The sequence below is a fragment of the Citrus clementina genome, unplaced genomic scaffold, assembly GCF_000493195.1.
Source record: "Citrus clementina cultivar Clemenules unplaced genomic scaffold, Citrus_clementina_v1.0 scaffold_3, whole genome shotgun sequence".
NCBI lineage: Eukaryota > Viridiplantae > Streptophyta > Magnoliopsida > Sapindales > Rutaceae > Citrus > Citrus x clementina.
In genome coordinates, this window is record NW_006262339.1 from 10497945 (window position 1) to 10510788 (window position 12844).

The 12844-nt window shown below is 34.3% G+C and overlaps 2 protein-coding genes and 1 non-coding gene across 3 annotated transcripts; all 3 read left to right on the plus strand.

Annotated features, from left to right (window-relative positions):
• The first annotated feature begins 850 nt into the window (after window positions 1-850).
• LOC18046173 (uncharacterized protein DDB_G0271670) lies at window positions 851-2389 on the plus strand. The gene has a single exon (XM_006440965.2). It carries the CDS (start codon window positions 1032-1034, stop codon window positions 2199-2201), a length of 1170 nt encoding a protein of 389 aa, XP_006441028.1. The 5' UTR covers window positions 851-1031; the 3' UTR covers window positions 2202-2389.
• Window positions 2390-2882: 493 nt separating this feature from the next.
• LOC112100594 lies at window positions 2883-2983 on the plus strand. The gene has a single exon (XR_002906962.1). It is a non-coding gene; the product is annotated as a small nucleolar RNA Z122 (small nucleolar RNA).
• A 6454-nt stretch (window positions 2984-9437) lies between these two features.
• On the plus strand, window positions 9438-10115 carry LOC112099563. The gene has a single exon (XM_024186976.1). It carries the CDS (start codon window positions 9438-9440, stop codon window positions 10113-10115), a length of 678 nt encoding a protein of 225 aa, XP_024042744.1.
• Window positions 10116-12844: the final 2729 nt, after the last annotated feature.

The following is a 12844-nucleotide window of genomic DNA, read 5'->3' on the forward strand; positions in this document are numbered from 1 at the left end:
TGTGATTGAAAATTTGAAAACCAAGAAACAATAATCGAGGTACTGAATATTAATCAAAGAATTCTTAGTAAAAGAAAATATTAAGCAAAGAATTAAATTATTGATAATTAACATAAAAATAAAAGAAATTTAAAAGAAGGGTAAATGTTTGTTTAGTTTCTGTATTTTAATTTAAGTTTATGTTTAATTTTTATATTTTAAAAAATATCATAAAATATCCTTACAATGATAAATGTTTTATTCTTACTATATTATATTTTCTTTTACAATTATACCCTTCTAATAATCTTCTTGACATTTAATTAATTTATCTAAAAAATAATTAGTAAATTAACCAATAAATAAGTTTTTTTTTGTACTTGTGCAACGATCTTACTAATAATTATTTATAAATAAATTAAAATCAGTCAATTTAAAGCAATATTTAATATTCTTATAATAATCTTACTAATAATTATTTTTATAAAAAATTAATTTACTAAATTAATCCTAAAAATAAAATAATAATATAAAAATTTGTGTAAATTTTTATTTTATTTTTTAGATTAATTTAATAAATTATTATTTTTTAATATCTAAAAAATATTGTTGAAAGGGTATTAAGGTAAAAAAATAAAGATAATAAGGTAATATAATTAATAAGAGCGGTGTCTTGAAATATCTTTTAGATATAAGACTGGCGAGTACTTTTTTTTTTTTGAGGACTGGCGAATCCTTAAATCAAATATAAAACTAAATCAACATTTATCCTTAAAAAATAACGTAGAAAATGAAAGCCACGTGGCCCTACTCTCAGCTTGTAATTAAATTACAATTTGTCAAGTATCTAAATAATAATTATAATTTAATAAATGGGCTCTTCATTCAATATTCGTCACCGTGTTGTTTGTTAGACACACACAAACATTTGGCCTACTCACACTCAAACCCTACTCAACTCCACAACAAAACCCTCCTATTTCTCCCCCTCTCTCTCTCTAGATCCCTGCATCAATTTCCCGGCGACAGTACGATTTGCATGAGCGGCGAAGATGGCTTCCGCATGCGTTAACAACAATATCGGCGTGTCGCCGGAGAAGTTTCCGTCGTACGGATGGCTGGGCCCTAGAATCTCGTTTAGCCGCGAAGAAGATCCCTCAAAGAAACCGTCCTCCACCGAGGAGCCATCGGAGGGCTCGGATCCGGTGGATTTCGAGTTCCGGCTCGAAGATCCCGTCGCCATGCTCCCCGCCGACGAGCTCTTTTCCGACGGAAAGCTGGTGCCGCTTCATCTCTCGAGTCTCAAACCGTCGACGGTCGAGGTTAAATCACCCGACGAGCGAAACAAATCATGTGACATTTCTAGTTTTGACCCCTACTCATTTTCACCGAAGGCTCCTCGATGTTCAAGTCGCTGGAAGGAGTTATTGGGCTTGAAAAAACTCTATCACAACAGTACGGCTTGGAAAACCGAGACTACTAAAACGACGTCGTTCTCCTCTTCGTCCTCGTCTACTCATGCAAAATCTTCATTAAAGCATTTTCTCCACAGAAACTCCAAATCTTCATCTTCTTCTTCTTCATGTTCCGTTTCCTCATCACTTGATGGTTCCTTGTACCTGCCTTTACTGAAAGACTCCGATTCCGAATCAGTCTCTTTATCGTCGTCTCGGCTGTCGCTTTCCTCATCATCTTCCGGCCACGAGCACGAGGATCTTCCGAGGCTCTCACTAGATTCCGACAACAAGCCGAGCCTCAGCCCGAACCCGGATCCGAACCCGTTTGCGAACCCGCCGAGGATGAGAATGGTGAAGCCAAGGGAGTGCTCGCATAACCAGACGGTGGCAGGGAGGACAGGGCGGAGTCCGATTCGCAGAGAATCACAAGCGGCCCCGAGCAGAGGGGTTTCAGTGGACAGTCCGAGGATGAACTCGTCGGGGAAGATAGTGTTTCAAAGCTTGGAGAGAAGCTCGAGCAGCCCCAGTAGCTTCAATGGCGGGCCGAGGTACAAGCACAGAGGAATGGAGAGATCTTATTCGGCTAATGTTCGAGTGACTCCGGTTCTTAACGTACCGGTCTGTTCACTCCGCGGTTCTTCGAAATCCGGTTCGGTCTTTGGGTTCGGCCAATTGTTTTCTTCGCCTCAAAAGAACGGAAATGGTTCAATGACGACAACAACCAGGCAGCATGGTAACAGTAGGAACCGGACTGATCGAACTTGACTGAAAGCAAGAAGGGGGTGTAACAAGTGAGCTAATAACAAGTAACAAACATTTTAACTATCTTAGTTTTTTAATTGCATTTTTATTTTTCCTTTTTGTTGGAAATTTATCCCGTTCTTGTCTAATTTTTGAAGCTAGCAAAAGTAATACCACAGGACATTGTTAATGGGTCAATTTTGCTTTATTTTTTTCCTTTTTCTATTAATAAATTTTAGATGTGTATATATATATGTATGTGTATTATATATTATGTTTCAGCCATTGTATTTGTTCTTCATTCTGTTCATCCTCTTGAACTAGTTGATAGGCTAAAAAGATAGTTGGATTTTTAGCCTTTGTAGGGTTTGTTGTAGTTTGTTGCTTTTTCTTTTTCTTGAACTTTTCTGACCTGAAAGATGTGGAATCGCTGTTTTTAGCGGTTGCTTTTGTGAGTCTGTGATTGTGAATTACTGCTTCTTTTCTCTCTCTCTCTCTTTTGCATAAAAATAAATAAACAAATTTTATTAATTTTCTTTGTTGGGGGTGACATGAACTTTAAGAGAGAAAAGAGAAGAAAGGGGGAAAAAGATAAGAGCTTTTGAGCTTGAAGCTTGAAGCTTGAAGCTTATCTAGTCTGTCTCTTTCAATGGAACTTTTATTAATATTTTATCATTCGTGAGAGATTTGTCGTTTAGTGTAGAGTTTGGGAAATGATGCCAATATTATCTGAGGCGCCAGCTCTGCGGAATGCTGATTATTAATTTATTTTTTTAAATTTCTTTGCACGTCAGTCTGATCCCAATCTCTAAACCTTTTAAAAATATATTATTTTTTTCCTCAAAAAAATTGTTCTCTTTTTGTTTTTATATATTATATACATTTATATAATAATAAATTAACAATGAAGGGCCCCTCCCCATGGCTCCATGGATCTGTAAAATGTGTGCTAAAAACGGGGTGGTCGGTGGACCACATGGGCTCCATTCTTTTAACTTTTAAATGACATTTGTATAATTGATCTGATGATTTTTAAGGAGTGGGTGTTAACACTAAATCTTTGACCCAGTTGATTTTGTTTGTGCTTATTATTTATTTAAAGTTGAAAGTTGAGAGATTTGGAGAAAAGAAACCCAGATGCTAAAAGGTAACTCTGTGCTTCGTGCTTCATTGTAGTGAGACAAGTCCAATGTGCTTCTGTTTCTTTTCATCATATATGTACATATGTGCCCACTTATTAACATAGTTTTGATAGTTTCCCCTTTTTTGTGCCTTTATCTGAACGATTGGCTCCATTTTGGTCACAATGTTTTTCACCTCATATGGCATAGCAATTCATTAGTATATCTGGAATATAGCTGAAATTCGAAAAAAGATGAACTCACTTAACAGCAGGGCAAAAACTCAGCATATCTCTAGAAACTGTAATGCAATTGCTCATGCACTAGCTAAGATAGCCCTAGGTAGTGACAGATCTTGTGTTTGGAAGGGATCGTTCCCTCCTCCTCAAATCACGTGTTTGTTTTCAAAGCTTTGTTAATGAAAGTAAATCTTTCTATCAAAAAAAAAAAATTCATTAGTATGTCCAATCTCGTGAGGGAAATAGGAATGCCACATTCTTCAACATCAATCAAACTAATAATAATAATATTACTATTATTATTATTACAAAAAGTACGAGATTCATCCAATATGAACTTACCAAGTAACATAGGAAAAAATCACATTTATGTATCAACGGTTAACGTTTGTGTAATGAATGAAAAAGTTAAAGATAACAGTAAAAATAGCAAATCATAAAGCAAGAACCCTCGGCGGTCTACGACTGGGTTGGCATAATTTACCCAAAGCTAGCAAAGTCCATGTGCTGGCTTGTTGCCATCTAAAATGAGCATAGCAATATCAAATTTTTACCCATTATGAGTTTGTCCTTGTCTTAGGGTCCGTCATTGTTCCATTCCCCCACGCATGCTTAATGTATCTCAAGAATGCTTTGGCCCTTCCTATTCAATCAATCAAAGGACAAAGGGACAACGACATTTCCACGTCTGGCAAAATTATTTCCCAAATCTTTTTATTTCCCAAACAGACCCCCCAACTGTCAAACCACTTTCGCGACCGAACTCACCAAAGAGCCGTAGAGATATTGATCGCTGTCTTTTCCCCTTCAATGGACAAATGAATGTTGCTGCTTCTCTTTTCTTTTCTTTTTTTATTTTTTTAAATTTTGTACTGATCTTTTTAATAAAACAAGGCTGCCATTAATTAACGCCCTCGTAATTTTGAGTGAATGAAATTGCGTTGCCTTTGACCATGTGTCGCCGGTTTTCTTGGAAGCAACCTGCCATCAGCCCTCTTATCAACACAATTTCACTCACCCTACTACATCACATATCATATCAATCAAGGCTTTGCCACCTAGTAAAATGTATGCAATTCCGATTGGAACACCAACCCGGAATCTTTTTTGAACTTTTGTGTCGTTGTGAAGGTCCACGGTGGAGTAAAATTAATTGATTAGATGTATGATAAATAATAATGATGCATACTGCGACTGGTGAGCGAAGTGATTGCTTTGTTCAGAGGCGGAGACCGAGGCATTCAAAATTAATATTAAAAAAATAACTAAATAAACAAAAGGAGGGCTGCTTTGCCTGCAAAAGGCTGGATTTTGTGCCATAAATGAATTGAGTAGAACGTGCTCATTCACATTTGCACAGTCAGGCTCCTCTCTGAACAGATTCCCTCTCTTCCAACCCATTCATTAATCTCCCTATTAATTCATCTGTTCAGTAGAAAACAAGTTCAATTATTAATTAATGGACCCATAAGATTGCGATATTCAGATATTTGATGGTACTACGTACCGTGAGTGGGGCGCATGTGATTGTGAACAGGTATCATTTTGTATTTGTGTACTCGCTTTCAGTCAAAATTCGCTGGATGGGTTTGTTATTTGATGGCTGTCATTTGATTGTATCCGGCAATGGATCCATTTTCCCTATTGCTCAAGATATTTTCTTCTAAAATAACATTAGCATATATAGAAATGTTCTAATGAACATCCTTCATTATATTAAAGTTAAAGGTAAGTTAATAGATAATATATATATACTAATACATTATATTTTATCTTGTAATGTATTAAAATTTATATATATTTTTAAATTTTTTAACTCATTCCGAACTTTAATATGATTATAAATCTCTAATTGAAAACCACTAATATACACTCATTTTATGGGTCCTTTTACATAGTAGTAGCTAGCTAGACTAATGGGTGATTGAATTTGGAAGGTGACAATTAAGGTGCTTATCAATAAAAAATGCCTGCATGAAACTAGTAGTAATTGCATCTGCACATTAAACATAACTGAAATTTTATGCTTTAAAAGATCTTAGCAATAATTCTTTAACGAGTTTCCTTGTTTTGGAAGGCCTTTTTATTTGCTTGCAAGAGTTTCTTCTCACGTGTATGTATCCATTACAATAGATGTTAACACAACAATTAAGAATATGCATATGATGCATATCAATTTTTTTTTTATCCATTATTATTCATTTTTTTAATTTTGTAAATTTTGTTTTTTAACATCGAAAAAAAAAATGTCCAAAAAATGTCCAAAATCAACCCATGATTAGATCTAGATGAATGAAAATCTAGATGTGCATAAAAATGCCTTTACATTATCTTGTAATCATAGTCATTTTTATGATGGGATAATTTTCAAGATATAAATATATATCAATATTTTATTGACAAGGTAATGTCTTCGTGAGTAAAACAATCTTACGTGTGTGGAAAAATCATGTCACCCATCCAATAAGATCTTATTTTTAAATTAACTAATTATAAGTAATGAGGAAAAATTTTAAAATACATTTCATAATTTTATATGTTGGATTTTCGTATTAATACTTGTCTTACGTCAATGAGCTTTCTGTTTAGTGAAAATATGAACATGGACGAAGTCGTAAACAAAATCTTGCCATAAAGAAATGCAAGTTAGTGGGCGCAATGCGCATGATTGAAGAACTTTTCGGAAAAAGTACAACGATGAAAATGAAACTAGAGATGATATTTTTCCATTAACAAATTAAACATCGAAGGCCCGCAATCTAACTTAACTGGAATTTTTTATATGTTGTTTTATAGGTTCGTATCTGCTTTTGTGCCACTTCAAGAAGACCAAAAAAAAAAAATATTGTAAATTATGTCCAATGAAACTAAAGATGAGAAAAGTTATTGTTCCGACGATAACTATTGGGTCGGTTATAACCGGCCAAAGTGGAGAATCACACTATTAAAATTATAACGAATTTTTTTATTATTATTTATTATTTTACATTTATGGTTATAATTAGTACTGTACTTTAAAGTAGCTCCAAAATAATCATATCCTAACTATTAATTCATTTTTTCTATATTATCATTTTACTGCTTAATATTTTTGACACGTTGCTTTATCATTTAAATTTTTAACAATAACTTTCTCCTTAATATTTCAGCTTTGATCATTTTATACCAAACCATTTAAGTTAAAAAAAATTTTAACAGAAATTATAATAAAAGTCTATTTTATCCTTAAACTGCGTAAGGTAATGTTAGTTTTTTGTTTGAAATATAAATAGACTTGTGTTAGTCAGAATTCTTAATAAAGCTTAATGTTTAAATTTGAATGATATATTTGTTTTTTTGTCTAAATAGCTAAAAATAATAAAGCTTAATGTTTAAATTTGAATGATATGTTTGTTTTTTTGTCTAAATAGCTAAAAATAAATATTAAGCTGCTTGTTTTTTTAACTTAAAACATCTGAAAACTAGTTTTTTTACATTTATGTTCTTTATTTATAAATATAAATCAAATAATAAACATATCGAAGAATATAAATAAGATAATATATTATCATAACATAAATCATGTTCAATTGAATACAATCCTTAATATTCTAAACTATTACATGTTAATCAATTTTATTGTAGTTTATGATGTTTTTATGCAAAAAATATTCATAAAAAATTATGAAGATAAATAATGTTAATTTGAAGAAAATTAAAAGATAAAAATAATAATAGTCTATCACTATATTATCACAAGTTATAAAGATGAGTAATAATGCTAATTATAAAGAAGAGATATTTTTTCCATTAGAAATTAGTTAACTTATTCAGACTTTTTAGATTAAGAGAATGTTGATTTTTTAACTTAATAACTTAAAGTGACTTGACTTAATAATTAAGTTATTAAGTTAATTAGAGGTGTTTGTTTTTATAACTCAATGGGATTTTTTAGCTAAGTTTGACTTAATAAAATAAGCCAATTTTTTGACTTTTTACTGAATGAAAAAAATCTGAATAAGTTAACTAATTTCTAATGGAAAAAATATCTCTTCTTTATAATTTATTTTTCATGCTTATCCCAAAACTCCCCATACATGTTTACCCACTAATACTCTTATCTTATGTTATGTACTATTATTGAGAATTTGTGATAAAAATTGAAATTTATGTTATTTTATGCATTATAATTCTAAAATCATTATGTTTTTGCTTAAATGTAGTTTTGCTTATATATGTTAAAATATTATGGTATTTATGAATTTAATGACTTAACTGATTGAACTTAATTAAGTCATTAGATAAAAAAAAACCCTAAGTATAATTTAGTCCTCTAAATTAAAAAATATAAAATTATTTATATACAAAGAGATATTACTTTTATCAATTGATTATTTTATATGTCTAAAATAATTAATTGATAAAATTATAAATATTACATCTTGTAAAATTCCTAAAATACTGAATGAGTGAAGTTCTTAAAATACTCTTGTGATATCAGCAAATGGAGTTAATAATTTGGATATAAATATATGAGCTCATATATATAATTCATGCCTTGGTGAAAAACATGCTCTAAAAATAAAAATTTAATTTCTTTTATCAATAATATTTTATAATTCAATAGAGACATGTTTGTAAAAATTTTAAGACGTAAGTACTAAGTGTCTATCAGTAAGAGTTCAAAAGTAGGGATTGCAATTGTCCAGCTATTGAATATCCATATCCGTATGCGTTTGGTAGAAAGTATCGTCGCACTCACATTTACCCATAGATATCCGTCTCCTTCCCCTATCCCCTTTTAGTTTTTTAATATCTCGTATATATGAGAGAAAAAAAAACATACCTTGACTATTTAACTCTAGATAAACATGCAGTACAATATTTTAAAAATTCTAAAATAATCAATTTCAAAATTAAAAAAACTACAACAAGTAATAAGGAGAAGACTTTCAATATTTATATTGGATTGTGGTGAGCTCATGTGTTTCAACTATCATAATTTACAACAGTATAAAAAAAATTAGTAAAAGAAGATAAAACTACCTAATGGCGGATGATGAATTCATGGTTGATGATTTGAGCAATGAAGTTTATGAATTTCAATTTGAATTTTTCGTTGGAATTTGAAATTGTATAACTTTTGATTCTAATTTATAAAGACCAAAAGATGCTATCAAAAGTCCATTTTCGTCTTTTCATATTCCTTGAAAGTTGAAACTTAAGCTGCTAATATTTACGTTTTAGGATTTTTTTTTTACTTAAATACTTATTTGATTTTTTGTTAATTTTAACTTAAAAATAATTAACCAATAGTCAAACCGGTGTAATATGCGGGTATGGGTCATTGTGTTTCATACCCATATCTTGCCCGTCCAATCAACAAGGAAAAAAGATTATACTCATGTCCCATCTATTTTTAGAAACGAAGACAATATTAAACCCGATATTCCACCCTAACATAACGCGCTCTCACGGTGACTTTTTTACCATCCTTAATTTAAAGTATGTCCGGACTAATCCAAAACGTTTTGAAGTTTTAGGATAAAAATATGATGCAAAATTATGGGGTCGAGACAACATTCTTTTCATAAATTTGGCTAAACCAATTATTTTAGCCTTGGAATATGGTTCGGTTATGTGAAAATTCAATCCAAATTGTTGTGTCAGCTAACCAATCAGTATCTCCTTCTAGGGTGCTCTCTCCCTGCGAAAGAGGACAAAAGAATGGAGTAGAGTTGGAGCTTTAATGGCTTCATAATTCACTCGTTTAATTTGAGTGGTTTTATTATCTTTTTCTTTTGTATCTATCCTGGGCGAGGGAATCAGAGAGTGGGCGAGAGTAAATGAGCATCTTTAAAGCTGGAGGTACAAACTCTGGTAGATAGCAGGTTAAAGAGCTCAAGCTGTACCCTTCACTCATGGACACAGAGGAGTTAATTCGTAAGTGTAAAGCAATATCCATCTGTGAAGGAGCTGAACGCAAGTTAACTCTCAGAAGTGGTATGGAAGAAAAGGGAGGCTGCATTATAGCAAACTCTCTGATCGGGAAAATCTTACTGTCAAGAAGTGTGCACACGGAAGGCATTAGAAATGCACTGGTGCAGGCATGGAGAACAACCAAGGAAGTTAAAATTGAAAGTTTAGGTAACAATATTGTTATTTTCAAATTTGGGCTGGAAGTTGATAAGAGAAAGGTATTGGCTGGGGGGCCATGGCATTTTGACAGAGCCCTAATTGTTCTTAAAGAACCGAGTGGGATTGGAAACATGAGAAAGCAAGCATTTACACATGCAGCATTTTGGATTCAAATTCACAATGTTCCGTTAGCATGTATGGAGAGGGATAATGTCCAGAAGCTAGGGGGATTATTAGGAGAGGTGCTAGAAGTAGAAACTGATGATGAGGGGGAATGTATTGGCCTTTATGCAAGAGTAAGAGTATCCATAGATATTACGAAACCGTTGCAGAAAATGGTCTTCTTAGAGTTGGAGGATGAGGATGATGAAGTGGAGTTGCCAGTGTTGTATAAACAGCTCCTTGATTTTTGCTTTTGTTGTGGAATTATTGGACATCAATTCAAGGAGTGCTCGGCTTAAAATGGGCAACCAAAAGAGAAATTGTCGTATGGAGTTTACATGAGGGCATTGTCCAAAGCTGAGAAAACAAAATTAAATCGAGGGAGAGATAGATGGAGTAGAAGGGCTAAACATCCATTCACAGAATCCAGAGAAGCAGAACTTCATGGAATGAACCAACCACAACAAGATGACTCGAACCCAAGTACAAACGAACTAGAGACGAACCAACCGAGGTCAGGAGAAACCGAAGGTCAGGCAACTAGGGCTGATAAGCATTTAATGCAGATGACTCTTGAACCGAGAAAGCAGCAGGATACTAGTCAGAAGCAACCTAGTTTAATGACCGCTGAAAACTCAGCTGACAGCACAGAGGTTTACAAAAAAATGGGGAAAAGAAGCGAGAAAAGAGCTTTGGGAGGACACAAGCACAAAATTGGCAGGAATGTCCGGGGGTTAGGGAACAACCGGACGTTCTTAGCTCTAAAAAAGTTCCTCCAGCTGTATAGACTTCAGCTAGTGTTTTTGTGCGAAACAAGGCTGAAGACTATACATATGAATAATGTGGGAATGAAGTTGAATTTTAATAATTGCTTTGCCGTTAGCAGCAACGGAAAGAGTGGTGGATTAGCTATGCTCTGGGGCTCTGACATAAGGGTAAGCATTACCTCCTTCAGCAACCATCACATTGATGCTGAAGTTGACAATGAAGATGGAAATCATATGAGATGCACTGGGGTTTATGGACACCCAGAGACGAGTCAGAAAAAACATACGTGGACCTTACTCAGAAGATTGGCAGGTTTGTCTTCATCTCCATGGCTGTGCTTTGGTGATTTTAACGAAATTCTACACTTAGAAGAAAAAATGGGAGGAAACGAAAGAGAGGCTGACATGATTAGTGAGTTTAGAAAAGCTATTCAGGATTGTGATATGAAAGATTTAGGCTGCTCAGGATATCCATTCATATGGTCTAATAGGAGATATGGCCCCCATTTTATTGAGGAGTGGCTGGACAGATTCTTAGGTAGCATAGAATGGACTCAACGCTTCTAAGATGACGCTGCAAAAAACCTGGTCAGTTGGTGTTCGGACCATAGCCCAGTTATGCTGGATGTTACAAGCAGGGGGAATGGAGGACAAAACAATAGAAGAACTCTCTCAAGGGTCCACTACGAGGATTTTTGGAGCACATATGATGAATGCCGAGACATAATTTAAAGAAATTGGGCAAAAATAGGGAGCTGGTTAGGGAGCAATGCAGTCCAGCTTTTCAAAAAGACTAGCAAAAATTCATTAGCGGAACTTGTGCACTGGAGTAAGAGAGCTTTCGGGGACAGTAAGAAGAAGCTGGAGAATTTGCGGAACAGACTCGAGGAGCTCTAGGCTCACAATAGGCAGTATGTGAAGGGGGAAGAAGTAAAAAGTATCGAGCGGAAGATTCATCACCTTTTGCTGAATGAGGAGATCTACTAGAAGCAAAGGTCTAGGGCCGATTGGCTTGCGGAGGGAGATAAAAATACAAGGTACTTCCATTCAAGAGCTTCATCCCGAAAAAGAAAGAATAAAATCTGGGGTGTTGAAGATACACAAGGCCAATGGAGGACGAAATCTGAAGAAATAGAGACAGAAATCTGTGGATATTTCACAGAGCTTTTCTCAATATCCAACCCAACCCACGAGCAAATGGAGAAGGCTTTGAAAGGAATGGTTGCTAAAATGTCAGCAAAAATGAATGATCATCTTAGACAACCATTTACTAAGGAAGAGATTACAGAAGCTTTAGGCCAAATGTGCCCAACTAAGGCACCAGGGCCTGATGGTCTTCCGGCTGTTTTCTACCAAAAGCATTGGAGATCGGTCAGCAAAGGAGTCATCAATACATGCCTTCATGTCCTTAATGGAGCAGGTACAATTGCCCCCCTAAACCACACTTTTATTGCTCTAATTCCGAAAGTAGAAAAGCCTAGGAAAGTGAATGAATTTAGACCAATAAGCTTGTGCAATGTAATTTATAGAATTGTTGCGAAAACTATTGCCAACTGTTTGAAATCTGTTTCACATGATGTAATTGATTTCGCTCAGAGCGCATTCATTCCCAACATATTAATAACTGATAACATCATCGTTGGGTATGAATGCCTCCATAAGATTAGGCATAGCAAAGGCAAAAAAAAGGGACGGGTGGCTTTGAAGTTAGACATATCTAAAGCTTATGATAGGATGGAATGGGGCTTCCTAAAACAAGTTATGATTAGATTAGGTTTTGAGGATAAATGGGTTAAACTAATCATGGATTGCATCACTACCTCATCCTTCTTTGTTCTCATCAATGGATCTCCAAAGGGATTGATCACCCCCCAAAGGGGGCTAAGGCAAGGCTGCCCTTTATCTCCCTACTTATTCATAATTTGTGTAGAAGCTTTGTCAAACTTGTTGAGGCAAGCAGAGAAAAAGAACCACATCTAGGGGCTGAAATTCGGTAAGCACATCTCCATTTCACATCTCTTTTTTGCGAACGCCAACTTGATATTCTCTAGAGCCTCAATCAAAGACTGCCATCACCTCAAGGATATTTTTTAGAGTTATGCTAAGGCATCTGGACAAATATTCAACTTTGAGAAGTCTTGTATGTTTTTTAGCGGCAAGATTCATGAAAACCAGATTTCAGCAATTAAAAGAATTTTTCAACTTAATGTGGTGACTAAGCATGAGAAATACTTGGGGTTACCCTCAATGATTGGAAGAAA

Coding starts and splice junctions, on each gene's coding strand:
- LOC18046173 (XM_006440965.2), top strand. CDS start 1,032: ATGGCTTCCGCATGCGTTAACAACAATATCGGCGTGTCGCCGGAGAAG.
- LOC112099563 (XM_024186976.1), top strand. CDS start 9,438: ATGGACACAGAGGAGTTAATTCGTAAGTGTAAAGCAATATCCATCTGT.